The sequence below is a fragment of the Ptychodera flava genome, chromosome 8 (assembly GCF_041260155.1).
Source record: "Ptychodera flava strain L36383 chromosome 8, AS_Pfla_20210202, whole genome shotgun sequence".
In the NCBI taxonomy this organism is placed as follows: domain Eukaryota; kingdom Metazoa; phylum Hemichordata; class Enteropneusta; family Ptychoderidae; genus Ptychodera; species Ptychodera flava.
In genome coordinates, this window is record NC_091935.1 from 5044018 (window position 1) to 5071605 (window position 27588).

Here is a 27588-nt window from a genome sequence, read left to right on the forward strand (position 1 = left end):
AAATTATCCTCTTACCATTGAGATGAATAACTTTGGAATTCCATCGACCATCGTACTAATTGCAAGTAGCCTTGGAAAGTCATAACTGATCTTTTTAAAGCAAGCCGAGGAAGATATTATGCTTAATTAACAGTAATTCTGCTGTCTAAGTGTTATTATGGGTTCCTACGAACCCTGGACATTAAAATGTAGGAATTATAATGTGAACTGTACAATTTCGATCAATTGATTGCGCTGGAAGTGTAGCTAGTTTCAATATGTTACTGTAATTCAACACATGTACATTATCTGATAGATGTATTTTGGGCAATGAATAGGAATGTACATGTATGTATTTACAAAGAATAATTATGCATCGCAGTTTAGAAAATAAACATAGCGAAAGGAATATGTTAGGTACATGTAAAACTAAACAAGTATTATTATATTATGGTGTTAAGGACTTAGAGATTGGAAGTACCGTTTTCGTGATCACGGATTTTCCACTCGCGTTATTAAACGCCAGTTTATATATTGTCCATGGAAACCAGGTGAGTGATAATTGATTAAATTGTGTTTTAATTACCAAATATTTAATTACGGTACTTAACGTTAGCTTTCCTGTATATTAACGAAGTCACTTGGCACGACCTTGATTAATTATTTCAGAAAATCAATCTGTTCTACTTTTTATTAACTTGAAACTGCATATGAGGGTTCGTATAATTACAGCATCATGTCTTGTACGTTCGGAAATACAAGCAGATAGACTGCACTGTTTCTGCGAGCAGAGCAGAGTGAAACGTCATTCTGTCTGTTTGTATAGTCAAGTTCCTCGTTCATTCCTTGTAAAACAAAGAATTACATGTAATGGTTCCACACTAAGCATTTGGAGGTCGTTAATGTACATAAAATCGACACAAAAACAAAAGTGAATGAGCGCTATTTGACATTGATAACATTACAATTATATAATTCAATAAGTTTCAGTAATATGACATCAGAACATTTAAGTTTACAGTATTCACTGTAATGCAACTTTCTCATCAACATCAGTCAGAATTCATATTTCATAAAAAGAAAACTCTTTTTTTAAATTACTACCTATCTTTCAAACAGAATATTTTTGCCGTGTTTGAGTTTTAAGTCGACGCCATATTTGACTGAATACCAGAACGTATATGATTCCTGAACGTAGAAAGCTGTTCTTCATGAGGAAAACGATTGGAACTAATTTGGGATGATTTGATAGTGAAGTCAGTTTAATCTGCAAATATAAGCTCATCTACCTTCCCTTTTAAGTTAGACACTTGTTTTTATGAGTATTTGTAAAATTGCAACATTCAGCTATAGGGCACCTAACGATTTTGAGGAATTTGAAAAATATGAAGATCCAATTATCCCAAATTATTTCCAATCGTGTATTCTACAGCATCGCCCTACTATCAATCTATTATTCGAACATTGATTTCCATGAACTATCCAGGAAATTTGCAGCGCAACCATTTCGATTCGACAATCTTTTGTCTAATGCTCGAGATGGCCCTTTTATTTTCATGAAAACCCCTTTTCCCTACATCTTATCTCGTTCGACCCTCTTTTGGTAATCGAACCCCTTAATAATCCTAATAAAGAAGCAATGCGATTTCTGTCGATGTACAAAAAACAACAAAATTCAGCAACATTTATAACGCAGTGGTCAGGAACCACAAATTACTTTCTTTGCATTTTCTGTTTTTTCTTTCTTGCAATATTAAGTTCAATCGATTTGGAGTCAGTGAAGACGGTAAATCTATAGTTGTTATGAGCCTGATGGACGTAGGTATTAAAGCGAACTTCAACCTTGTCATTTTGGTGAAGGCACCTGTAAGTGCTAACTGCTTTGTATTTTAAGTGATTGATATGTATGCTTGTTGCGCCCGGTGATTGATAATATATATATATTATATATTATATATATATATATATATATATATTATATATATATATATATATATATATATATATAATATATATATATATATATATATATATATATATATATATTATATATATATTTAAGTATAGGAGGCACCGATGGATAGATAGAAAGATAGATAGATTGATAGATTGATAGATATATAGGTAAATAGATATATATGCAACGAAGGAGCACTTCGCTAATCACATATAATCGTCCAATGACAAAAGTACGAGAAAAGTACTAAACTAGGTTTGTTTGGTCTCTTAAGAACAAGGACCAGGTCTTTGACGTATCATGATGGTCATTTATTGTCGTTACTTTAAAAATATATCATCTAAAACAGTAAATACCGGTAACTTTATCCAAAATGTGTGACTCAACAAACAATTTGTTTTCGAGAACGATTTGCTAAATACTTATTCCACCATCACTTCAGCACATACTAAGTTAACAATCATTTATGTCTCTTGATTAACATTGTTATAAGAAGGTTTAAATAGACATACGCCACCCTGTGAGAAAATGAGCAAGTAACACGATTGGAACTAATTTGCGATAATTTGATGGTGAAGTAATGTCGATTTAATCTACAAATGTTATCTCATCTGCTTTTCTTTTTATATTACACACATGTTTTTATGAGTAATTTGCAAAATTGCAACATTCAGCTATATGTCACTCAACGCTTTTGAGAAATTTGCAAAATATGAAATCCAATTATCCCTAATTAGTTTCAATCATGTTAAGTACAAATTCTCACAACACGATCACAAATAACAACTGTAAAGTAGAGGGAAATGATCGTTTGATTATCATCAAAGTTACGAGATTGCGATTGACAAATTATTATTTGACGTACAGAATATGCAGACCATGAAAATAAGATTGCATCTTAATGTAAACGATGTAGAAGGCTGGCCGCCATATTACAACGAAACGTGCGCGACACCGGTATACGAGGTCAGCTTCTCTTTCGTCATTACTGTATCACGGACAAATAGAGAGACAGACTGGTAACGGGTATTGTTTTAGGTGTGAAGCGCTTACGTAAGCCCTCCATGTTCGCCTCGCCTCAGGTAGCTCTTATCTTTCTTTTCCGAAGAGTGCCGACCATGCACCCTTCGGCAGTGTCCAGATTTTCGCCAATTTTTAAGCAATCGGCAAAGTTTGTGTTGCTGTTGTCGTATGGAGTTGAGCGGAATTGGCGTGCTGGCGAAAACGGGAATGTTTTGAGCTTCGGGAAAGTGAGTTTTACCATTTTAAAAATTCCTCTCACATTTTTATGAATATATAGTGAGTGTGTTTGAACCAAATTTGAAAGTCTTTTATCGATACTGTCAGATTTTATTCAATGGTTCACGGTCAGTCATATCGTCTTTTAAAAATTTGTCATGGAAGAACGTGCTGGCGTGTTATTTTTTGATTGGCGTGAAGCAGTATTTCTGTCTTGAGAGCTCACAAAGTAAGTATGGTTGCTACGCGACTGGCAGCACGATGCCATCTCGTCCTACTTTTCGCATAATCTCGTGCAATTATCAACCACGAAAAAGTGTCCAAAAAATCTAACACCTCTGAAGCTCATTTTAATATGAAAAGGCCATAGTATACCGAGACGACGATGAAACAAAAGGCATGCCGCGTTGCTAGTCTGTCTTTCTATTTGTCTGTGATTGTATATTCCTCATATTTAAGTGGTCACACGATTTCATCAATATCTATGCCTGAAACGTGATGTGGTATATGATTCATTTTTCTGACCGACGAAGACAATGGTATTTTTTATGTTGATCATGTTCGCCTGAATCAATCGGTTTGTTGTAATTGTGCTACCTTTCACTCCATTCATTAACATGTTTTGTGTATGCGTGTGTGTGACTTTTCAGGAGCCCACGTCAAGAAACCTTTTGTTTGATATCACTGTTGATGGAAAATCCCTGCATAAGGAATTAGTGTCGCCGAATATTTATGATCAGCTTCTTTTTAACGTAAACAACTCAAAGTGTAAGTTAACAAGAATACAACTGCAAACATTCGCAGTTTGAATCCATGATGAAACATAGCGGAAAGATGTGGCTGTGAAACGTACCTGAAATAGCTCTCTAAAAATCAAACGTTTTTCTGTCATTCTCGAGCGTTCAAATCGGGCTGGAGTAAATTAATGAATGTAAAATTGCGCTGTGTTAATTGGGTAAAGATTGTAATTTCTTTACAAAGTTATCGAAAACGATGCCCTCTGAGTTGTAACAGGGCAGCACAGGCTTTCAAAGATGTGCTCCCTGCAGAATTGGCATTAACAGTAAAATTTGTTCACCTTCGTAGAGTAGTACTTGGTATTTCGTAAGAGATTTAACTCGTGAACGATAATTATGTGATGCCTTCGTAAAAACGTTACTCAGGACGCTCGCACTTTCTACTCATAGTGATTTTCTGCTTATACTGTTTATATTGCTATCATCTTCATATTAGGCATTATTGATACTTCATATATCATCGATGGCCGGCAAATGATATTTTCAGTCTCTCGTACGAGGCGGATTAATTGGTACTTAGCAACCTTCAAATTGGCATCCGTTGATTCATTACAATACGTGGAGTTTTTTAAATTCGACGGGATTGGTGGGAACGCGACACATGTTTATTTTCAAAGGCTTACGGTAAGCAGTGGTGTACATGTAAGTTGGTATGCCTGTTGGTAACCGGACCGCAAGCTTTTAAATACGGGGGTTGGGCAATGTTTAGCAGTGAAGAATGGGGGGTTTGTGGCTGCGTATATAGATGCTATACATATGTAAAGTTGATTACTGTGACCAAAGCATCATAATTGCCATGTTCCTGCTACATCTGCATTTGGCGAGAAATCATGCTCGTGTATTTGACAGCACATTCCACAGTGTTTTCCACTGTAGAAGTGCATTGCGGATTGAGAGAGAGAGAGAGAGAGAGAGAGAGAGAGAGAGAGAGAGAGAGAGAGAGAGAGAGAGAGAGAGAGAGAGAGAGAGAGAGAATATTGTACGTTCCACATTGCCAAACGGCAAAATTACATTACTCATATTGCTAAAGCAACGACTAGTGCGATTTTAATGGTGATGGTAGTTTCTTCCAGTCATGTCATCGGTAAAATCAAAATATATGAAGAAACTTTAATACATAGTGCTAGTACAAATATGTCTTACTCAGTGCACAATATCTCATTACGTTTCAAAATAATCTTATTTGTTCGAACTCGATAGCTTTTGAGCGTAAAATCCGCTGGTGAAATTGAGCAAACAATTTCATAATATGGTATTTGCGAACGATAACTACATTTTGTTGCTGCTTTAGGAAGACTACAGAGTCCATTTCAGCTAGATAGTTGCATACTTTTCGTTCAATTCTTATATGCGATAATATTGTGGATATCACACAATATTTAGATTTCTTGCTTTTGTAGGAAAATGGCACAGATGTCACGAAGAGTCACCTGGTTGAAAATTCCACATACACTGTAAAGTTAACTGCAAATATGTTTAATGCACCACCACTCACAAAGTTCCGCTTGAATGCGAGTTTGGGAATCTTTATCCACCTGTTGAAATCGGCATTGTGGAATTGAAAATCACAGGTAAGAATTGCTACGGTTGCATTGCTTCTGTTGATGATACTTTGACTTTGCAATGCTCTTTGTTTTACATATAACCCGCCAAATTCTGCGATGTGTATCATTTGTTCAGCCACTGCTTTACTAAGACTGCATGCGGTACAAAAAAATCACGAGGCCAAAACGGTTTGGCGCCGCGGATGAAAATTGATGATGCAATGAAGATTTCAATGTTCTTTTATTCATTTCAAAAGGCACATGGATAAACTTTCAATATTAAGGTTTCCAAAGTGCCCGAAGGTACTCTTGTTTTGACAAACGCTATTGGACGCATCACTGAATGAGGAAAAACTGAATATAAAACAAATGTTGCTGTTCAGTGTTTCTCTGTGACAATCTGTGACGTTTCGCGGCCAGGCAATATATGTATTTCGAATAGACATATCGACTTATGGGTTGATTTCTAAGATCTCGATACTGATCAGCGAATTTCAACTGACGTTATGTTTTTTGTGAAACATTACTTGGTACAGTGATTGCACTGATGATTTCACAATCACAAATTATTTAGTTGAAAGAAAAGAATTGGTAAAAATGGGGGAGGTATCCTAGCTTATATGAGACCCACAATAAGGTATACGAGACTGTATTATTTAGAATCTTCTGAATTAGAAATCATGTAGCTTGAAATTAAAGCCATCAAGTGTAACGCCTTTCTGGTAGCGGGCGTTTACAGACCCCCTAACACCTCACATGATATTGATGTTAACATCGAATGTGAAATTAAAAAGGGGGTTTCTATACTGGAAAAGAACTTTATATTTTGGGTGATTTCAATGTTGATATTTTTATATCAAATGGTCAAAATCACTACATATACCAGTCTTTAATCAATATGAATTTAGGGTAACTTTACCAGACATATTTCTGGAACATGTATTGACCATAACTACGTGTCGAACAGAGAACTTGTCTTGAATTTTTATGTTCCCGAGATCGGGCTTTCTGATCACTATTTCATCAATTTAACACACAAGAGAAACAACACTATATGGGTACCCTCTCATCTCATTCTTAAATTTCGTTCCTGTACTCATTTCGAGCATGGTTCTTTTCTTCGTGACCTTTCACTTGCTCCATGAGTATTTAATTGACGCGGCTGATAATGTAAATGTTGCTACTTTAATTATGCGGCTGATAATGTAAATGTTGCTACAGGGCTCTTGGTTAATATCTTTAATAGATATGTGATGTTCACGTTCCTTTTATTGAAAAAACGTCTACAACGACATAATCAGCTAGCCTGCATGAATAGAGACATTTTGAGTGCCATGCATGAGAGGGATGCTCTTTCAAGGCAACCGAAATCGGATGTTTCCAATATAGTCCAGTATAGTTAGTCAGAAATAAACTTGTGTGCATGATTGATAAGGCAAAGAGGGATTACTTTATCAACGCAATTAAAGGTTTACTGTTACCTGTCCCAATTTTGCCACATTTACCATGGAAAGAGAAAATCTAACCAATTACAGATTTTAAGCGGGTGGCCGCTTTTTAAAAACAGCGCCCTCTCATGGGCATTTTGAATACCAAGGAACGCCCCTTTGACCATATATTGGCGTATTTAGATTACAGGTGTCAGTATTACCTTTGTGATAATGTGTATTCGGTATTTCGGTTTTAAGCCTGATATATTAATCTATTGCAAGAATGTCGCATTCGATTTGACAGGGATTTTGTCGAGGGTTGTTGAGGCTAAATTCGTTGTTTGGTGAGTTGGTGACGCTGCAGCAAGATGTAAGAATAAGAAACGTGTCGAAAATGTCAGAGTGTTAAGGATTTACAATCTTCTGTTCGTACAAAGCCTTGTTGTTGGGGGCATCTGAGTTAGTTTGGTTGTCATTTGCATTTCTTTGTGGATGGTTATACTTTAAGCTCTTTTCAGGAATCGACCATATAAAAGTTTGTATGGAAAAGGAAATATGGTGACGACTGTGAAAGTCGTGGTGTAAATTTATTTCTCGTAGGATTAAATTTGGAAAGTCGTGACATCAGGGCTTCTGATATTCTACCCAAGTAATACCATGGATGCCGTGCGTCAGGCGCCCTCTCCCGCGCCTCTGGGCGTGCATTGCAGTTTTGCAATCGTCCTTGCTCGTGAAACTTGCACTGTACGGGGAACGGCATTGTGTCGTTCAAGGGAGACGTTCAAGGGGATGCAAAGAGAGACTTGCATAAGTAAAAGTTGCAAATTCCACCGATGATACGTTACTTTTGATCGGTCGTAATCGAAATGCAATGTGATTAACGAGTATATGAGATTATCGACATCTAGCAATGTTGATGGTAGGACATTTGCCGCTCAAAACCGTAACATTGATAGTGAGATACAAGTAACTGGAAGGAGTAAAAGTTGACTTAAATGTCTTCTTGCGAGACCTGGCATTTGAAGATTATCTTGTTCTTGTTGTACTTGGCAATAATGATGTACTTTAGACAATGTAAATAACATGAGCTTCTATTGGCAAAAATAGCTATCATCTAACAAATATATATTGAAGCAAACATTTCACACCTTTAAGTCAATATGTGTCTAAGTGCAATTTTCTTTGATAAATATTTGTACTAAGCAACGAATTTTCCGTCAAATCTTCTGTCGAGTGGAGAAAAAAGTCATCTACAAACAATAATTATTAATGTCAAATCAAGAAAGAACCATAATAGGTTGTTGTTCACAGTAAAAATTGTTTCTAAAACACAAACTTAAATCCTATAGTGCTGCATTCAATGTATTATTAGTGTTCTGGAATTATAGTCCGCTCAGATACGTATATTTCTAACAGACAGCACCACTACAATTGTCGTAGAATAATAACATATTTTGCACTGATGTTCGTGGTGCCATTTTCCTACCTGACAAAGAGTAAGCTTTGCTTTATATCCATTTACAGTATTAACTAAACGAACCAGCCCACCCCGCACCCGGCCCCAAAATCAGATCTTGGATGTCCAGAAAACCTACTGCGATGATATGTATCTCCACTAATACAGTAACTGTAAATGTATGAAGCAATCTGGAGAGTTGTGCCAAGAGAATGTACTTATCACACCAAAATACCTAAATCGTACTACTTGGCACCTTACACAATATAAACAAAGTACATAAATTGTCAAGAAATACTTCATCGTGACGGTTCTTGAACTTGTTTGCATCAGCAATTATTTCAGTCACAATATTTTCCGTTTACTGCTAAACGATATTCCAAAGTCAGAAGATTTTTCCCAGAAAAACTGCTGCTCCCTCACTATATACATTGATAATACAGCTTTGCCAAAATTTTGACAGAAATGCAGGGTATGTACAGGTAAAATATTATAAAGGGAGATATGTAATTGAAGTCTTGTTAAATTTGCTATTACAGCGTCGCTAAGCACACATCCGCCATATTATCACAGCGAACTACAAATGACTTTTTTGTTCTCTTTTCAAAATTTGACGATAGAAAGATGTTTAACATTTTATCGAATCGAGGTCAAAATATTACCACGTTGAAAGACAAATTTTACAGGCTCACTTCAAAACCACTCAGCGAAGGGAAGACATTTTCAGGATATGATTAAGGACAGAGATCGGCTCTTTTGCACACTTCAGCTCTTTCTGTTCTCGACGTTCGATGGTCAAAACCAGTACGTCGCATTTCCCACCAACGTATAATTTAATTGATAGTTCGGTTGAAGTATAAAGGAAAACAACTCATGATATTTTAGCTGGCTGTATCTGGCATCACTCTGTAAAGGTGGCTGCTAACCTAACATCTACGTTCACATCATAGGTTGTCCCTTGAACAAGTATGGAGGTCACTGTGAATATGACTGTCATTGTTTGAATGGTGCTACTTGTCATGGAGGAATGGTGCTTGTAAGTGTGCTCAAGGATGGCAAGGTCCGGCCTGCGATATACGTATGTTCGATGTTAGTTTTCTCATCCGGCTATTCACTTGAAATTCAAGATGACTTCAAGATAATTGTTAATAGACGCATTATCTGAAAATACCGAAGATAATCATCTATCTATCAATACATCAATTATTCATAATACTCTCCAAGGATAGCTTCTTTTTTTGAAATGAAAGAACATCAATTTAAAAGCATTGACAGTGCAAGTGTTGTTTGACAACCAGGTCCTGCCAGGGGTTGTGTTTATGCACAGACAAATAAAGAAACAGACTAGCAATGCGGCATGCCTTTTGTTTCATGGTCGTTTCGGTAGACTATTGCCTTTTCAAATTAAAATGAGTTTCAAAGGTGTTACACTTTTTGGAGACTTTGTTTGTGGTTGATAATTGCACGAGATTATGCGAAAAATACAACGAGATGGCATCGTGCTGCAAGTCGCGTAGCAACCATATTTACTTTGTGAGCTCTCAGGGCAGACACACTGCTTCACGCCAATCAAAACATAAAACGCCAGCAGTTTCATAAACATGTCCTTCCTTGACGCACGTGTAAAAGACGGTATGACTGACCGTAAACCATTGAGTAAAACCAGACAGTAACCAAAAAAGACTTTCAAATTTGGTTTAAACACGCTCATTATATATTCATAAAAATATGAAAGGAATTTCTAAAATGGTAAAACTCACTTTCCTGAAGCTCAAAACATTCCCGTTTTCGCCAGCACGCCAATTTCGCTCAGCACCACACGACAACAACAACACAAACTTTGCCGAACATACTTTCGCTTAACAATTGGCGAAAATCCGAAAATTACCGAAGGATGCATGGTCGGCACTCTTCGGAAAAGAGAGACGAGAGCAACCTGAGGCGAGGCGAACATGGATGGGTTACGTAAGCGCTGCACGCCTTGAACAATACCCTTGCTAGTCTGTTTCTATATTTTTCTGTGGTTTATGTTAACTTCCAGCTGACTACAACAATTAATCAATATACAACTCCTCTGCTGTGCTGGTCATAACTCCATCTTAGCAGTATTATAAACCAATGTTTCCTATTTGTTCTACCACAGCGATGGAACCATACGCAATACTCAGTGTTGTTACCGATGATGTCAGATTCTACTCGTCCCTTCGATTACAGTGCTTATATTACAATGTCGACCGCAATCCACTTTTGTTTGAACTGAATGGTGAAAGTTTGTCCGAAGATGATGCAGTGATATGGATGTCTGATCCAAGTATGAGGTCAGTATATTCCACATAAATTTCGATCCTTTCAGCTATTTAAAAACATGTACACGTATCTTCAAAATTTAATTTTATCATAATCTAATTTGTTTCGATTAAACATCAAACTGGCGTAAATCCATGTTCAAAATTAGACGTTCGACGCTAGTTGGTAAGGTAGACGCGATGGGAAGTAACATAACTTAAGCTTACTTGTTATCAATTGTTTCCGCAGTTACAACTGGATCTGTTATGAATATGTCTATCAAGTATTCTTCCAATTTGTATAATTTACAATTAACAGTAGCTAAGACTGAAATAGACGTTATTTTTTACGACACCATGTAAGACCAAAGGCAACATACAATCACATTTTTTGCAGAAAGTCTCTCTGACCCGACGACCAGTGAACCTACTCTAGTATCATTGGCCTTCACATGATCAGTTCTCAATCGCGTTCACTTAAGAGTGCATTGTTCCTACACTGATACCGTACCTAAAATAACAGTCAACGTGTTTTCACGTCAAAGTGTTATAACTCATTATTATGATTCCTAAGTCGCTTGTATCGAACAATGTAAATTACGAACGAACCTGAATGACTGTCGTTTAGTTAACACAATCGAGTATGTAAAGAAGACTTGATATGTCATTTTACACATTTTCAGTGCCTTGCTTATCATCAATAATATGACAGAAGCCTTCGAGGGTACGTACAGATGCAAAGTTTACAGTACGGATGATAATATATTCGCCGTTTCCAATGCCGTAAATGTATCTATTCAAGGTAAAAGTCTTTCTATGCATAGTTGTAACTGACATACCACTGTATCGATAGATTTATTTGACTTGCAACGCGTTATTTACGAACGTTTAAATGAAACACTTTAAGGTTCAGGTTGAAGGACAAGTAATTGGACCTTCCAAACATATTTTTCTACTAACAACTGTGCTCGTAACCCCATTAAAATATATATTTTTATGAAAGCCTAGATTTTGCAAATGCTGCGATATGTCCGCTTCAAATAAGCAGGATCAAAAGCCATTTTGTAACTCTTTCAAACTATATCTGCTTGAGGCTGTAGATCCTTTTCCATGAGGTGGCAATTTTCTCGCCGGTGATGAAGGATAAATGAAAGAAGTCCAAGACACACTTTTGTCATGCATTATCTTGTCAATGGCTGGTCAAAATTTTGGCCGGACGTACTGCAGCGTTTGCACAGGGTAAATTCCATTTTTAGAGGTTCGGTTCTAAAATGTAGACGAGATCGCTGCTGAAAGTGCTCCGTCTGTTGTCTTTCATAGGGTGTCAAAGCGGTGTATGGGGGCAACAATGTGACTATCGATGCAACTGTGTCAATCACATCAATTGTGATCGCTACAATGGCTGTGTCTGTGAAAGTGGTTGGGAGGGAAGAACATGTGAGCAAGGTAACGTGATTCAACCGATCAAATTTAAAGGTTAAATCGCCACCATTTCATCTTTCGACAACTGCAAACATATTTTAGCCAATAGAGCAGATAGATTCTTACGGACTAAAAATGAATAGATAGATATGGATAGATAGATGAATGAACGGATTAATAGATAGATAGATAGATAGATAGATAGATAGATAGATAGATAGATAGATAGATAGATAGATAGATAGATAGATAGATAGATGGATGGACAGATAGATAGATTGAGAGATAGATAGATTGAGAGATAGATAGATAGCCAGCCAGCCAGCCAGACGGAGATAGACAGACAGACAGACAGGAAGACAGGGCGACAGACAGACAGACAGGCAGGCAGGCAGGTAGGAAGACAGACAGAAAGTGTTTAAGTGGTTGGGAGGGAAGAACATGTGAGCATGGTAACGTGATTCAACCGATCAAATTTAATTGTTAAATCGCCACCATTTCAAACTCATTTTAAACTCTTTCGACAACCGCAAACATATCATAGCCAAAAGAGCAAATAGATTCTTATGGACACAAAAATGGATAGACAGATATGGATGGATAGATGGATGAACGGATAGATAGGTAGATAGATAGATAGATAGATAGATAGATAGATAGATAGATAGATAGATAGATAGATAGATAGATAGATAGATTGATAGATTGATTGATTGATTGATTGATTGATTGATTGATTGATAGATAGATAGATAGATAGATAGATAGATAGATAGATAGATAGATAGATAGATAGATAGATAGATAGATAGATAGATAGATAGATAGATCGATAGATAGATAGATAGCCACCCACACAGACAGACAGACAGACAGACAGACAGACAGACAGACAGACAGACAGACAGACGGACGGACGGACGGACAGACAGGCAGGCAGGCAGGAAGGAAGACAGACAGAAAGTGTGAAAGTGGTTGAGAGGGAAGCATATGTTAGCATGGTAACGTGATTCAACCGATCAAATTCAAATGTCAAATCGCCATTCTTTCATAATCATTTAAAACTCTTTCGACAACCGCAAACGTAATATAGCTAATAGAGCAGATAGATTCTGATGGATACAAAGATAGATAGATAGATAGATAGATAGATAGATAGATAGATAGATAGATAGATAGATAGATAGATAGATAGATAGATAGATAGATACATGTAGGCAAACAGACAGACACGGCAAATTTTTATTAGCTGGATGAATAATTCACTTTACAAACAGATGTACAGCCTCCTTCAGTCGAATGTCCGCCTAATATAACTCTGGAAGCTAGCGATACTTCAGCTGCAGTTAATGTCAATTGGCCAGTCATCAAAAGTTCCGATAATGATGGCTTGCCCAAGGTTCTGTCCAATTTTCAATCTGGTGATACCTTCTACAGTGGTACTACCATCGTCACATACCAAGCTGTAGATAGAAGTAACAACAGTGTATTCTGTTCATTTGCGGTGCATATAAAAGGTGAGTTGTTCCAATGCAAAGAGGGACTTGGATTTCTGACTACCTTCAGCTTTTCAGAACTCAGCAGGCTGAGTGATCGTAAGGTACACGGTCAATGTCATAATGCCAGATAAAAAAGTATCTTATTTCGGAAACCCCAATTACCCTATTGAAAACCCTCCAGCTTGCCACAAACTTTATTGATCTATTTATAAAACGACGTTGGATTTGGCCAAATGTGTAGTTTGCTATTGATCACACCCCATCAAAATGAATACAGTGAAGAGGAAGCTCCCTACCGACTTACCATATTTTTCCTAAAGGCATGCAATTGGGAAAATGTAAGTTTTATTTTGCTTAAATACAACACATTTATCCGGCCAGCACATCGAATTTCGTCTTTGAAATTAACAGTTGTGTAACATTTTTATTGGCTTTAATTCGAGCTACAAATGGTAATGTCATAATCTGCCCTCCAAACGAAAGGACGGGAAAGATTATTTTAAATTTTACTATTAAACTATACCATCGATGTGTCAACGTTTAATGAAATTCTACACTTACTGCTTTTTAACAATTTTAGAGATATCAAGGGTATTGTGGTCTCGTATTTTAATCCTTTAATCCATAACCCTGCTTCTCGCAGTTGTGCTCCTTGATATTAAGCATATGTGATTTGATTTCTTTATTCTTGTTTGAAAGTGTACAGAAAATCAATTAGGTCGAAGATAATTAAGCCAGCCCTCTTAACATTTTCTCAGGAAAATACATGGTTATCTGATTTTTTTATAGTATTAAATTATTTTCATGGTAGCGTCTTCGAAGAGTAACTAATGGAGGCATATAGGAGAGTGTGGCGCTCCCACTCTTTCGAGTTCTAGGTAATCTATCGGAAAATGTAGTTGGCTTGAGGGCATACTGTTATATATTGCTTAACAACGTTAAATATCTTATTTAACAAAGAATTTTATCGTTTATGTATAAGCTGATCTGAGGATTGAACATTTTATTCCTAGATATCATTTTAAGACAAAGCAGAAGAGTTTCCGCTGTGAAATCCTTATTGGAGGATATTTCCGACTCATTATGTATGTTTTGAATTTTAGATCTGGGAAATAAAAAAGTTTACGAAATCAAGAGCTGGGAAACAATAATCGCCTTAATTGCATTTCTGGTCTTGTTTATCATCGTCACGGTGTCATTACTTGTACTGAAGATGAGAAAAACAAAGCGGAAATACACACCTCTGCTGCCGGAGAGAATTCACATACCGGTGAGTGAAAAGATTCAAAGAATACAATATTTAACTGGCTTCGATAACTAGTTTCATCAAAACAAGGTGAAATTTCATAATGAGGATCTCAACAGCCCTTAAGGTGAGCAGCTAAGCGGGATAACGGTCATGAATCATCCCAAAGAAGCTTATTATAGATGTTTGCCTTTCACTGGCTCTGTGTACTTTCATATCCAATTTTATCTCAGACTACGCAGGGTGAAACAGTTTAGTGCCGATACTCACAAAGTGCTAACCAAAGCTCAACATTTCGGAACTGTCAACTCTCTAGACAAGCGAATGTGATGGCGCCGCCTGCAACAGAGCCGAGTGAAAGTGAAAAATTATGTCTTTCTTTTATTAAAGTATAGATCAGGATTACCGTTATGAAAGATATTTTGACTAGCACATTCGGCAAACGTACTTATGGTTTCACGGACTCGAAGGAAATTTGAATCATCCGAAAAGAAGCTCGATACTCGGGGAAGCGAAGTTTGCTGTTACTTGACGTAATATGGCCAGTCAATGCCAGCATATTGCTTTAATAGGCACCCGTATTTTCAACTGACGTTGGTAGCAATACCAGGTACAACGCGTAACCCCGTTTTAATGTATGTCCGGCATTAGTTTCCCGGTTTAGTGTAAAGCATTAATTATCGACTGAGACTTCAAGTTACTTTGTCATTTATGTTTTTAAAAAACTGGCAAATGAAGATTTTCAATCAATAATACGGCCCTATGCCATGCGTATATGGTTGCGAAATTTTACATTGTAAAAGCCTATCTTTAGCTTTCCGCATTCAGCTTTCATTATGCTATTTCAGGATGGAGTAACGGTTTTCAAGAAATCGCAGATTACAAAGGGTAATTTAATTGGAGAAGGCGAGTTTTCTTCGGTCTATAGCGGATGTCTGAGAAGAAAAGGTTTGGTAACAAGAGTGGCACTTAAAATTTTAAAAGGTATCTCGCTTTAGGTTTAATGCACATATTATTTTCAATATTGAATTATTTCCCTTATACGTTATATCAACCACATTGCGCGTGTGTCACTAATTACAGGAAGCTCTTCATTGCAATACCAGAAGGAAAAAATATATTAATAACATAAAATGCAATGTACTTGTGTAGATAATAAAAGGTCTTCCATTTGGTTATTTAAATATTTCCATATGTTACAATATAATTTGCTATTTTGTTTTTTATATATATTCAGGGATATGTGTTATATGATATATATGATAAATGATGAATTTTCGTCATAGATTACAGCGACGTCTTATGTAATATAACGATATTAAGGTCAGGACAAGTGATAAGAAATAATTTGTTCTAATGGCGCTTTAATTATGGGTTGTTACATTTCATAACTTCTACACATGTAACACTTATGAATAGATAACACAGTCCACAATCCAGCTTATCAGCATGAAATAAGTACCCTGAATCTTCTTCAAGGGTGTCCTCGCCTTGTAAAGTTGATCGGTGTCAGCATGGAAGAAGGTGAGCAAAACTTCAAGGAAAAATACAAAAGAACATACCATAAGCGCCGCATAAGTACAGCGTAAACCACTTTCTAACTCGGTAGTGTTCGTGAAAACATTAGAGAGAGCATTTAAAGGTATACTGTCACCTGTTCCAATTTTGCCACAGTTACCAGGAAAGAGAAAATCTAACAAATCAGCGATTTTAAGCGGGTGGCCACTTTTTTAAAACAGCGCCCTCACATTGGCATTTTGAATACCAAGGAACGCCCCTTAAACCATATATGGGCACATTAAGCCTTCGGGTGACAGTATACCTTTAAGTAGCCTTTGAACAGGGGTTCTAAACCAAGAGGGCGTGTTCACCTTTACATTTATTTACCAAAATGCCGTTATGATGAAATATTCTTCTTTCTTCTCATTACGATTATTAATGGCCCTAGAAATACATATACCCCCACACTTTGTAACGTGAAACAATGATATTATACCAGCATTGTAAGTTAATGATTATCTCAAAGTCGTTTTCAACATCAATATGGCTTGTATTTACTTCCTGTGAAATTGAGTGCATTGCCTTTCACAACGGGGATAAAAAGTGAGGTAAACACGGGATGTTTTTATTCGGTAGGTCACTTTTCAAACTCGGCGATGGCAACATTCAAAATGCACACTACATTCATTTCTCGATTTCCGACATAAACTTTTCCAAGTAAGACATGTCCCCTAGCTGCATTTCGTTTTTAAGAGAACTAATTAATTGTATACATAACTGCAGGCGAGAAGAGTATCATCACTGAACTGATGTCCACCGACATGCATACTCTCCTCAGGACTGATAATGTTGAGAACATCTCTGTTGCATTTGGCTCAAGACTACAAAAATTTTGTCTACATGTTGCAGAAGCCCTACAGTACATGGAGAAAATAAAAGTAATTACTGAAGACCAACACTTTGCAAATATCAAATCTCAACGTTGAGGTTTAGGAGATCGGGGATTGTTGGCGTTTGATGGCCTTGTTTGCACATGGAATAGGCCTGCCTACAGACTTGAAATATATGTAGTTACATTTATATCGCTACAACACATGTTATACAAATCTTATTGGTTTACACGATTGGCAAATACACATCACTTTTCCGTTCTTCAATCGTTTAATAAGTTTGTGTAAACGTTGATGACGTAATCTAGTGAGTCACCAGCATCAAGCTCAGAGCTTTGTCTGCTTCAGTAGGTCATAAATGGGACACAAGATCTTTTATATGTCGAGATCTGTGAACAATAGTCTATCCTACATAACTGAACAGTTAATTATAAGGTTTTCAGAATCCCCCGACAATTAGATTGGAACTACTTAACGCAACTTGCAATTCGGTACGAAGATCAGAGTTGGTATTCGTATATAAAAATATATAGATTATATCACCGTTCGGATGCCACTAATTGCTAACTGTCAAACCAGTAAAAAGACGTGACTCAGTCCGAGTTCACCTTTTCAAAATTCTAATGTCTTTTGCCAGGTTGTACATCGTGATATTGCTGCTCGCAATGTTTTGATATCTCATGATGATATGGCTAAAATCGGTGATTTTGGACTGGCGAGAGATGTTTACGAAACATTAGTGTATCAGAGACATCCATCACAGGTGGGTCTGATACTTATTATTTTAACAGCACGGACACCTCCGTAAATTTTCTTAACATTAGGCAAAAGTGTAAAACCTTATCAGTCTTCAATAAGGCATAGTGGCACAAAGTTGTATTATTGTAAACGCTGTCACTTCCGTAACGGGACAGTTACCCCCGGGACATTTATTCACAGGACAACTGTCACCTGCCATTTACCCCCACCCCCACCCCAACCCGACTATACAACACCGGACACGACATTTCCAATCCGGGCATTTACCCCATTTCAACACATCAATATATTCGTAAATAGTATTAGGGGTAAATATCCGGGTGGTAAATGTCTCGCGGTGGTAAATGATTGGTGGTAACTAGCCGAGAGGTAAATGTCTAGTGGTGATTGTCCAGAGGATATTTGTCTGGGTGGTAACTGTCCTATACCGTCGAGACTATTTTTCATCATGATCACATATTTGATCACTTTCTCTCTTGCAGCATCATTTTAAGGTACCAATCCGGTGGATGTCACCTGAATCGTTAAGGGAAAGCATCTACACTCATTCGAGTGACATGTAAGTTACTCCGTTTTCTTCAGCAAGTAACAAGAAATCACGTGCCCCCTCTACACAAAGTGATGGCTTCCTTGCTACCTACCTGTATTTCTGTTTAGGTTTAGATTAGGAAGGTAACACTGTTCATTGGTAACAACCATTATATAATCATATAAAGTTCAACATGTAATTCACTTCAGTTTGTAGAAATCGTTTTCAGTTAACTGCTGTCCTTTTTTTGTCGGATTTAGGTGGTCATTCGGAGTGTTCATGTGGGAGACTGCCGCTTTAGGTAAATTGTTTTGTAGTATCTGTACAATAATACTTATATAAGTGAATTGCTTTGAAGCATTGGCATTAGACGAACTAGACATATTGTCTAAATCGGGTGTTGCCAACACTGTCAGCGGGAGGTCAGACGCAGTCAAAACAACACCACACCAAACATATCCACGCACTGCACAGCCCGCTAGCTGTTTAGGACGTATGCTGTCAGATTTATATTGCCTTTCGCATTTACAAATTTTTGAACTTTTAAAATTTGTGTGCCATTTAAAAATTGCAATGCTGTAATGTAATTGTAATTCGCCGAAGTATTACAGTTTGTTGAACTGAGCAAAAACAAGTGACTGCGTTCTAAGCAGACGTGATGTGTGTTGTTGGGTGTTGTTGTTTTGAGTACGTTTGACCTCCCGGTAGACAATGTTTCAACTTTTGCAGAGTTCATTTTTTTAAGATCGACTCATGTTACCGTTTAGCTATTAATTGCATTTGACAGTATTGGCAACACCTCGATATAGACAATATGTCTAGTTCGTCTAATGACAATGCTTCAAAGCAATTCACTGTAAAGTTCTCACAATGCATTTTTACTACCGTTATGATCCATTTGTTTTGACAAAAGATCACTTTCACCATGCTTACAACATCAGAAAAAACTCAATTCAATTGCATGTTTATTCACAACAGGGGATATGCCTTATCATAACATAGACACTACACAGTTGGTTGAACGATTAAAAGATGGCTACCGTCTACCACAGCCTCAACACTGCTCTGATAAATTCTACAATTTGATGAGACGGTGTTGGCGTTGGGACCCGACTGAACGAGTCACAGCAACCATGACCGTTGATGTCCTCAACGCGTACACAAAAGAAAACACAGTACGTATTGCTCGAAAAGGTCGTTCCAAATGAATCATCCCGACAGAGTCTGCAAATAATGAAATGTGCTGTACTTATATTTTACACGACCAGATGTCAGTCTGTCGAGGGACATGGAATTACCCACTGGGCGACAAAAAACGGAGTACCTCTCCAAATGCAGACACAGCAGCAAATTCGTATTCATCAACAAATTACACAGTATTTGAATACACATGCATTTGAACACCCACTGTATACACACCAACAGTTCCGTAATTTATTAGTACAGAAATTTGCGAGAAATTAGCGTAAAATGGACACTTTTTTGCTTTTTGCGCGAAGTATGTGAAAAAACATACCATCTCGCATTTAATTTGTGATATTTTTTTTTCTCGCACTCAGCGAGAACTGTGTTTTCTCGTTCTACATCTACGAGAAAACAGTCCTCGCAATGTTACACTAATTCCTTGCTGGTTGGTTGCGAAAATTGAATTTCTCGCAGATGCAGAGCTAGAAAACAAAGTTCTCGCTGAGTGAGAGCCTAAATAAATTCTCACAACTTAAATGCGAGATAGTGTATATTCTAGCATACTTCTCGCAAAACAGCGAGAAAGTGTCCATTTTCGCATATTTCTTACAAATGTCTGTACTCGTGCAATCGATGTAATCTGTGCATATCAGAAAGGTACACGTTATCAATGCCGATAAATCTACGCTGTTAAACAAACATTCTGAGTTGGATTCAAAATATTGCCACCTAAACAAATATTATTTATCAAATGACAACGCCGCCTATACACAATATCAGGGTACGTCTCAATGATAAATAAGTGAGTTTTGGTGAGACACATTTAGTCTGTTGCACGATTGCAGGATGCATGAAACTTGAGACAAAGATACTATTACTTTGTACTTCAAGTAATTTGTTATACATACATTATATATATATATATATATATATATATAATATATATATATATATATATATATATTGTACTTCAAGTAATTTGTTGTACATACATTATATATATATATATATATATATATTGTACTTCAAGTAATTTGTTATTATATAATATATATATATATATATATATATATATATATAAAGATAATATGTATAAAGATATATATATATAAAGAAAAAATGTTTGTAATCTCAATGAGAGAGAGAGAGAGAGAGAGAGAGAGAGAGAGAGAGAGAGAGAGAGAGAGAGAGAGAGAGAGAGAGAGAGAGTAAGTGTGTGTGTTTTAAATACTTCGTTTCTTATATGTTAGATTACGACAAGCTACATTTCAGTTTTTAAACAACTTGTGGCGTTTTCATTTGCAGGGTGTATTCGCATGAGGAATCTATACACGGATAAGAGATGTGCTGACGGTCAGTTATCGAGTCAATTGCAGAATTACATCTTCCGAAGTAACGAAAAGTGGAGATTTAAGTGTTGAGTCCCATTAAATGGGTGAGGGTGATACGGTATACGTGTGCAGTCGAAGTTATCATTATGATGTAGTGTTCTGTATACAAATTACTCTGACAAATCTACTCTATATATTGTGTATTCAAAATGTTCGTTTAACATAAGTATTATTCTATTTTCATTCCTTTTGAGACGGCAGAGAGAGTTGACAATCTCAGAGACACAGACACTGCTAATAATTTGTTGCATGCAAATCAAAACATAACTGTCACTTGGCTCTACCCTGTTTTTAGTGTTACTTACACAACGTTTGTTTCACTCTTTGAAGAAATGGATATTTCGATATGAAGATATCCATATTACACATAATAGTTCTAATGGACGCTTAGTTGAAATGTGATTGTATTACTTGCTACGGGAGTTATCCTTGCAAGTGACTTATTATACTTTCAATTAAGTAAAACTCAACCAGCTTCTCCTTCAGTCATTCCATTTTTATTGGAAACATGAAACATTTGCAGTGAAAACGGTGCCTGCATTAAGAACAGGGCTAGTGCTAGTGGAAAAATCTGATACTACTAATGAAATATTTGCCAAAAGAAATAATGAGATTGATTTGCACAAGGGTCAGGTAACAACGAAAAATAAAGTGACATGAAATATTTAGGTTAAATTCGTCAGATTTCGTGAAGTGAATGATTCGTTGGAATTTGCATACGAATTGATTAGGGCCTACTTATCTACGTTATTATTTGCAGAAATTATTTCTTAAAATGTCTCTCTTAGAATTATGCAAAGGACATTTTAACGATTTATTATATTTTACCGAAAGCAATTTGAACGATTGAGTATAATTCGTAGTGTTTAATTTTGGCGATATATAATAACATTACTCGGCATTTAGAATCAAAACATCTGTACAATCCGTATTATTGCCCTGTTTCTGAACATACGACACCGGAAGTACATATAACCTAAATATGACTTAGATATCTGAATTCGTAATGCTATAGCGAGTATAGGCAAGTTAACATCAGTGAGGTCTTTTATGTATTATTTTTCTTTGGATTATCATTGGAGGTCAGAATTCTATAATGATTTAGAATGGACGAATGTCTGGATGGGTATTATTTTATGGGCATTCGGTATCTGTAAATCTTGAAATCAAAATTATTAAAGTGCTTTTGCACAAAACACAGCATATTTTGCTCAAAATCATTCACTGTTTGCAAAGATTTATTCAATTTTCATTATTTTGTTAACCCAAGACGAAAAAATTGGTTGGCTCACCTTTTAGTATGACAAATATTTAAAGTTATATGAGAAAAAGTTATGAAGATTTTATGCAAATTGGTGCAAATCACCCGATTACGGGCTTCTACTTTCTCCCGTTTTCGACATTTTTTAAAAAGATTATCTCTACTCTGGTATTGTTAAATTTTGCGAAATTTTCTCAATATGTTCTTAACATACTATATGACAAAACTGCGATTTTCTTTGGCAATAAAGCTTGGGCTTTTTTTGGATTTAAGTCGATTCATTTTTGCTTATCATGATTTTAAACACTTTTTGATGGTCAATCTTTAACTCCAACCATTTAAGAATGAGGAAAGATAATGCAAACCAATTCTGCCGCTTTTTCCTACGGTAACAGGACAGTTACCCCCCGGACATTTAGTCCCCGGACATTTGCCACCTACCATTCCCTCCCCGGCTATTTACCACCGGACACTTACCACAAGACATTTACCACCGGACAATTAACCCGTCTCTTAAAATTAATTTTAAAGGATGTCTGATTCATTATCTTTATTTTCAAACAGTTTCAACTTTGTTTTGACATAGCATAGACACTGTCAATGATTCAAACAGCACTATAGAGTGTGTTTTATATGTTGGTGATAAAGGAATTAGTAAATAGTTAATGAAATATCTAACACACATTGTGCCCAAAACATGAAACTGAAGATGTATGTAACTTTCGATGCAAACCACAGGCGACCCAAGTATTACTGAGTTTTTCACACTGTTTTCTCTATTCTTTCTTCATGCTCTGAATGATCGGAATAAATAAAATAAATGGTTTATATAACCTAACCTAACCTAACCTGTGACTCTTTATTTATTTTACACTCCATTACAAGGACGTATATCTCTCATACACACATGCTGTAATTAATTAGTCAACACAACTAATTATGCTAATCCGTGGACTTATCAGGGATTTTACGGGTTGGTCAACATCGCGAAAGATAGGAATGGTTACTAAAACGGGAAGGTAAGAAGCTCTCCTGAAATGTGTCCAGAAATTACCAAATTGCGGCCAGTCATGACCTTTTATCCAAAATTTACTGCAGCCAATGTATTTCGATGGCCGAGGAGAGCCAGCTACTCTTATTTCAAACGTTTAAATGGTCGCGAACAGTGCAAACCCTGCCAGTGCCTTGCCTGCAGTTCATGGCATGAGGACGTCCGTAAAGCAGGAAGTCGGAAGTTGAAACCTTTGACCTTTACGTTGTTTATATGTGGGCAAACTTGTAAACATATTTCCCAGGGACAAGTCTGATTTTGACTAGGGTCAAAGTTCGTGTGGTTTAGCGTGGTTCTCTCAATCGGGTGGTGTTGCTAAGGTTTTGTCTGCCCACCGTCCGTGGGTGGAGGGACGGCCGTCTGCCTTTCTTTCAGTTTAGCTGTGCGTTCTCGATAATTTTGATGTATTTTTTCTCACAAACATTGGAAATTCGTTTAAGTTTTAAGAAACATTGATTTTTATATGAGGAATATTCTAGCTCGTATCCTCGAATTAAATCAACCGATTTTCTTTGATACAGTTTTTTATATGGTTTGGAGAACTCTTTGGGGCGGCGTCAGATAACAAGTGGAATGAGACAACAACATTTCGTTCATGCATGGATGTAAAAAATAGACCCATGGTTCATGTAAGGAAATCATATAGCAAGTACTTCTTGCGGTCAGTGGTGCAAACTCTACGAAATATTATGATATCAAAGATGTTTTCCATGATAGTTTACAAGGTTTCTTGTCTAAATTCGCGGAAATCATCAAGAATATCTAAAAAATACTACACGTAATTATGATTACATTTTGTATGTGTAGAGGTGTTGTTTGCCGTTCCGAACGTATGTTCTACACGTACGCGACGTATGGTTATCACTGATCAGCTGATGATGGAACGTAATTTCGTGTAACTAAACTTCTCCATAACGATATGTTACCGGCAGACATGGAGATAATAGCGAGTGAATAGAAATGATGGTGACTGGTTTAAAAAATTCACAGTGCTGGTAAAAATTCTCACAGGCTTCTTAAAGTAGTGGACAACATCATCGGTGATGTCAGTTTGTGTTTCGATGTTGCGACGTCACCTCAGGTGACTTTAGTGACGGGCTACACTGAGCCTCGTCAATCGCTGATTGTACGCCAGAAAAGAACGGTCTGCGAGTAGTCATGTCGGAAAAAGCTGGAAAAACGGCGATAGTTTGGTGATTTTTAGCGGATTTCTTGTAGTGGTAGGCCCCTAATAACCATGTTGTCGATGAGTGTTGGCAATTTGGGTGGAAAATTTTCGAAATATCGACAAACAAAGTTGCGACAAGCGTGCTGTCGGGCAGAACATGGACGTTCCCATGGCTGTGGTGGTGACGTTAAAGTCAAAACCAGCCGTAAAAGGCAGAAATCCCGTCCGAAAACACCACAGCTATGGACCCAAAGCTAGCCTAACAGTACAAACGAAGTTTTATAGCCCGTGCGCTGCTTCTTTCGGGAATTTTGTGCACTAACAGCATAAGGCACGATTGAAAATCGATCAGACTAGTAGCGACCATGGAGCTAGAAACTAGCTCCATGTAGCGACCAACTCTCTTTTATTATGCGAAAAAAGTAACCGGCGAGCTTAACTCTTTGATGCCGTACAGTCATTCTAGTCATGAGCTTGGTTGCTACCGTATACCAGAAAACAACCGACTTTGACGTCAAAGGCCTGTTGCTGGTACGTACTTTGAGACAGAAAATAACGATATGTTACCGGTAGACATGGAGTTAATAGCGAGTGCAGAGAAATGAAGGTGACTGGTTTAAAAAAATTCACAGTGCTGGCCAAAATTCTCCAGTGTGTGCTCCCGCTAATGTGTCACCATTGTGCCTTGAATCCACAACACGGTTTGTAAATTATACTTGGTATATACACTCCCAGAAAACGACGACGTGAAACATACATCTATATAATTTTGTTGAAAAACTCATGAAACGGCAACTCCGGCGATCTTTTTCTGCTTGGTCGGTCGATACTTTCTGGGTGGCATTTCTTACATGGAGCAGGACCATGTCTACTTATGTTAGAATTTGGCACTTGGCAACGAAAAGCATGCGCGTTTCCAGCGTTCCTTTCGATCTAACTTCCCGTTTATTTTTGAATAATGAGCAGTGTTTGTTTGCGCATATCATGAATATATAAGCGTCCACTAGGTTTACGGACGTCCTCGGGACATGTTTCCCAAGATCTTCATACCTTCCCCTTTTTCATTAACATCACTATCTTTCCGATGTTGACCAACCTCTGATAAGTCCACGGATTAGCATAATTAGTTGTGTTGACTAATTAATTACAGCATGTGTGTATGAGAGATATACGTCCTTGTAATGGAGTGTAAAATAAATAAAGAGTCACAGGTTAGGTTAGGTAGGTTAGGTTAGGTAGGTTATATGAACCATTTATTTTATTTATTCCGATCATTCAGAGCATGAAGAAAGAAGAGAAAATGATAGAGAAAACAGTGTGAAAACTCAGTAATACTTGGGTCGCCTTGGTGAAACTCCGCTGTATTAGCGTTCACTCCACTCATCGCGTTCACCCTACTCATCGCGTCCACTCACGCGCGCGTTTCACATGAAAGCAGAATACAAATCATTGCGTTCACTCCACTAAAACATTCACAAATCACAGACTTGAACCAAGTCTAAGAAATCACGTATTCAGACCTCTTTCTGATTTGCACATATGTGAGGCTTAGAGCTACTACTTTATGACACAATCCACCTTGAATATAGACACGCACATGTTTGTCAATATTTGTGATCATTTCTTTAAGGTAATATGCACCTCGAAAGTGAAAGACTTAAACTTTTGCTCTAACTTTCTTCAAGGAATCTTTCAATCATTCTCTTTCAAAATCAAGAATAAAAATAGGGGGTCACCGTGCAAATTTTGGTACTAGAGAAACAAATAACCCAAGATTTACCGATATTAGAAATTCAAAATGGCCGCCATCCCTGTGTTAACTCTATGGCGAAAAATAAAAATTTTCGAATTTCAAAAACTAAGCCGGTGAAAAAGTTTTCTTTCACCAAGAGCTTTAAAATGAACCCCCACATTGGTATATCAGAAGAGAACTGTAAAAGTTTGAGAGTCCGAATGTCTGTCCCCGAGGTGCGTTCTACCTTAAGGGAGAGTGCACCTCGAAAATGAAAGATTTAAACTTTTTCTCAAACTTTTCTCAATGAAAACATTCAAACGTATTCTCACCAAATGAGAAAATAGCTATCAGGGGTCACCATGCAAAGTATGGTACCTGAGAAACAAATTACCTAAATTTATTGATATTTGAAATTCAAAATGACCGTCATCCCTTTGATAACTCTATTGGAAAACTAAATTTTCGAAAAACTACGATGATGAATACGTTTCTTTCTCCAAGAATTTTAAACTTAGCCTCCACAAGTGGTAGATCAGAAAAGTACTGTAAAAAATTGAGAATTGAATATTTCTCCTAAGCGTCATTCTGCCTTAAGACTGTATTTCTGTCATAGTACCACCATCTGATTAAAATCAGATGTAGAGTACGGCGACGTCTGTACCAAGAGAATACCGCGCAAGTAGACGTCGCCGTAATCTACATCTTATTTTAATCAGACTGAGTACAAACTTACCTCCTTCTAGTTGTTGCTGTCGTGGTTCAACTTGGCTGATTCTGGTTGTTCGTTGGCAAGGATGAAATAAAACAAAGTAAAAACAGTACACAAATCCACTTTGATATCGTTAGATTTACTTCAAATCTGAGAGACCACGAAATTCGTATGCCCAAGTTAAGGTATCGTAATGTTGCGAACATAATGAACTCATGGACTGAAGAGTAAATGAGAGATTAGGAACGAAAATGGAGGGTGAAGATGAGAAAAAAATCAAGGTAGAGAGTTTTACGATCGATTGCGAGGAAGGATGACCTTGTACCTGGGTAACAGAAGCCGCTGTCAAGGTTATATTTGGCCCAGGTGGAAGGTTGGGTGAGTTGCTGGAACATTGATAAAGTCTCGTAAATTGACTTGATAAGTATCTGAAAGGGAGAAATGGATCAAGATGTGACATGGCTGACATTAATACAGCACTTCTGTTGGGTCAAAGATGTAATTGTATTGTGGCAGAGATCGGGGTAGTATATTCAATGTAGAATAGTGACAGTCG

The 27588-nt window shown here is 37.0% G+C and overlaps 1 protein-coding gene across 2 annotated transcripts in view; it reads left to right on the forward strand.

Moving 5' to 3' along the window:
* The first annotated feature begins 2722 nt into the window (after positions 1–2722).
* The window catches only part of LOC139138270 (insulin-like growth factor 1 receptor), a 129510-nt gene continuing 104644 nt past the window's right edge, over positions 2723–27588 (forward strand). The window contains exons 1-18 of one of the 2 annotated variants that reach the window (XM_070706579.1): positions 2723–2902; positions 3826–3943; positions 4409–4596; positions 5373–5543; positions 9353–9480; positions 10546–10720; positions 11371–11489; positions 12008–12133; positions 13387–13626; positions 14712–14878; positions 15703–15838; positions 16274–16378; positions 17138–17292; positions 17882–18007; positions 18486–18562; positions 18793–18833; positions 19511–19707; positions 21023–22122. In XM_070706579.1, the coding sequence (XP_070562680.1) occupies positions 10548–10720; positions 11371–11489; positions 12008–12133; positions 13387–13626; positions 14712–14878; positions 15703–15838; positions 16274–16378; positions 17138–17292; positions 17882–18007; positions 18486–18562; positions 18793–18833; positions 19511–19707; positions 21023–21037 (1677 nt within the window). In that variant the 5' untranslated portion in view covers positions 2723–2902; positions 3826–3943; positions 4409–4596; ... (1 more) ...; positions 9353–9480; positions 10546–10547 and the 3' untranslated portion in view covers positions 21038–22122. Of the gene's footprint in view, positions 2903–3825; positions 3944–4408; positions 4597–5372; positions 5544–9352; positions 9481–10545; positions 10721–11370; positions 11490–12007; positions 12134–13386; positions 13627–14711; positions 14879–15702; positions 15839–16273; positions 16379–17137; positions 17293–17881; positions 18008–18485; positions 18563–18792; positions 18834–19510; positions 19708–21022; positions 22123–27588 lie in introns of those variants that run through there. The other variant, XM_070706580.1, reaches the window with a different exon arrangement.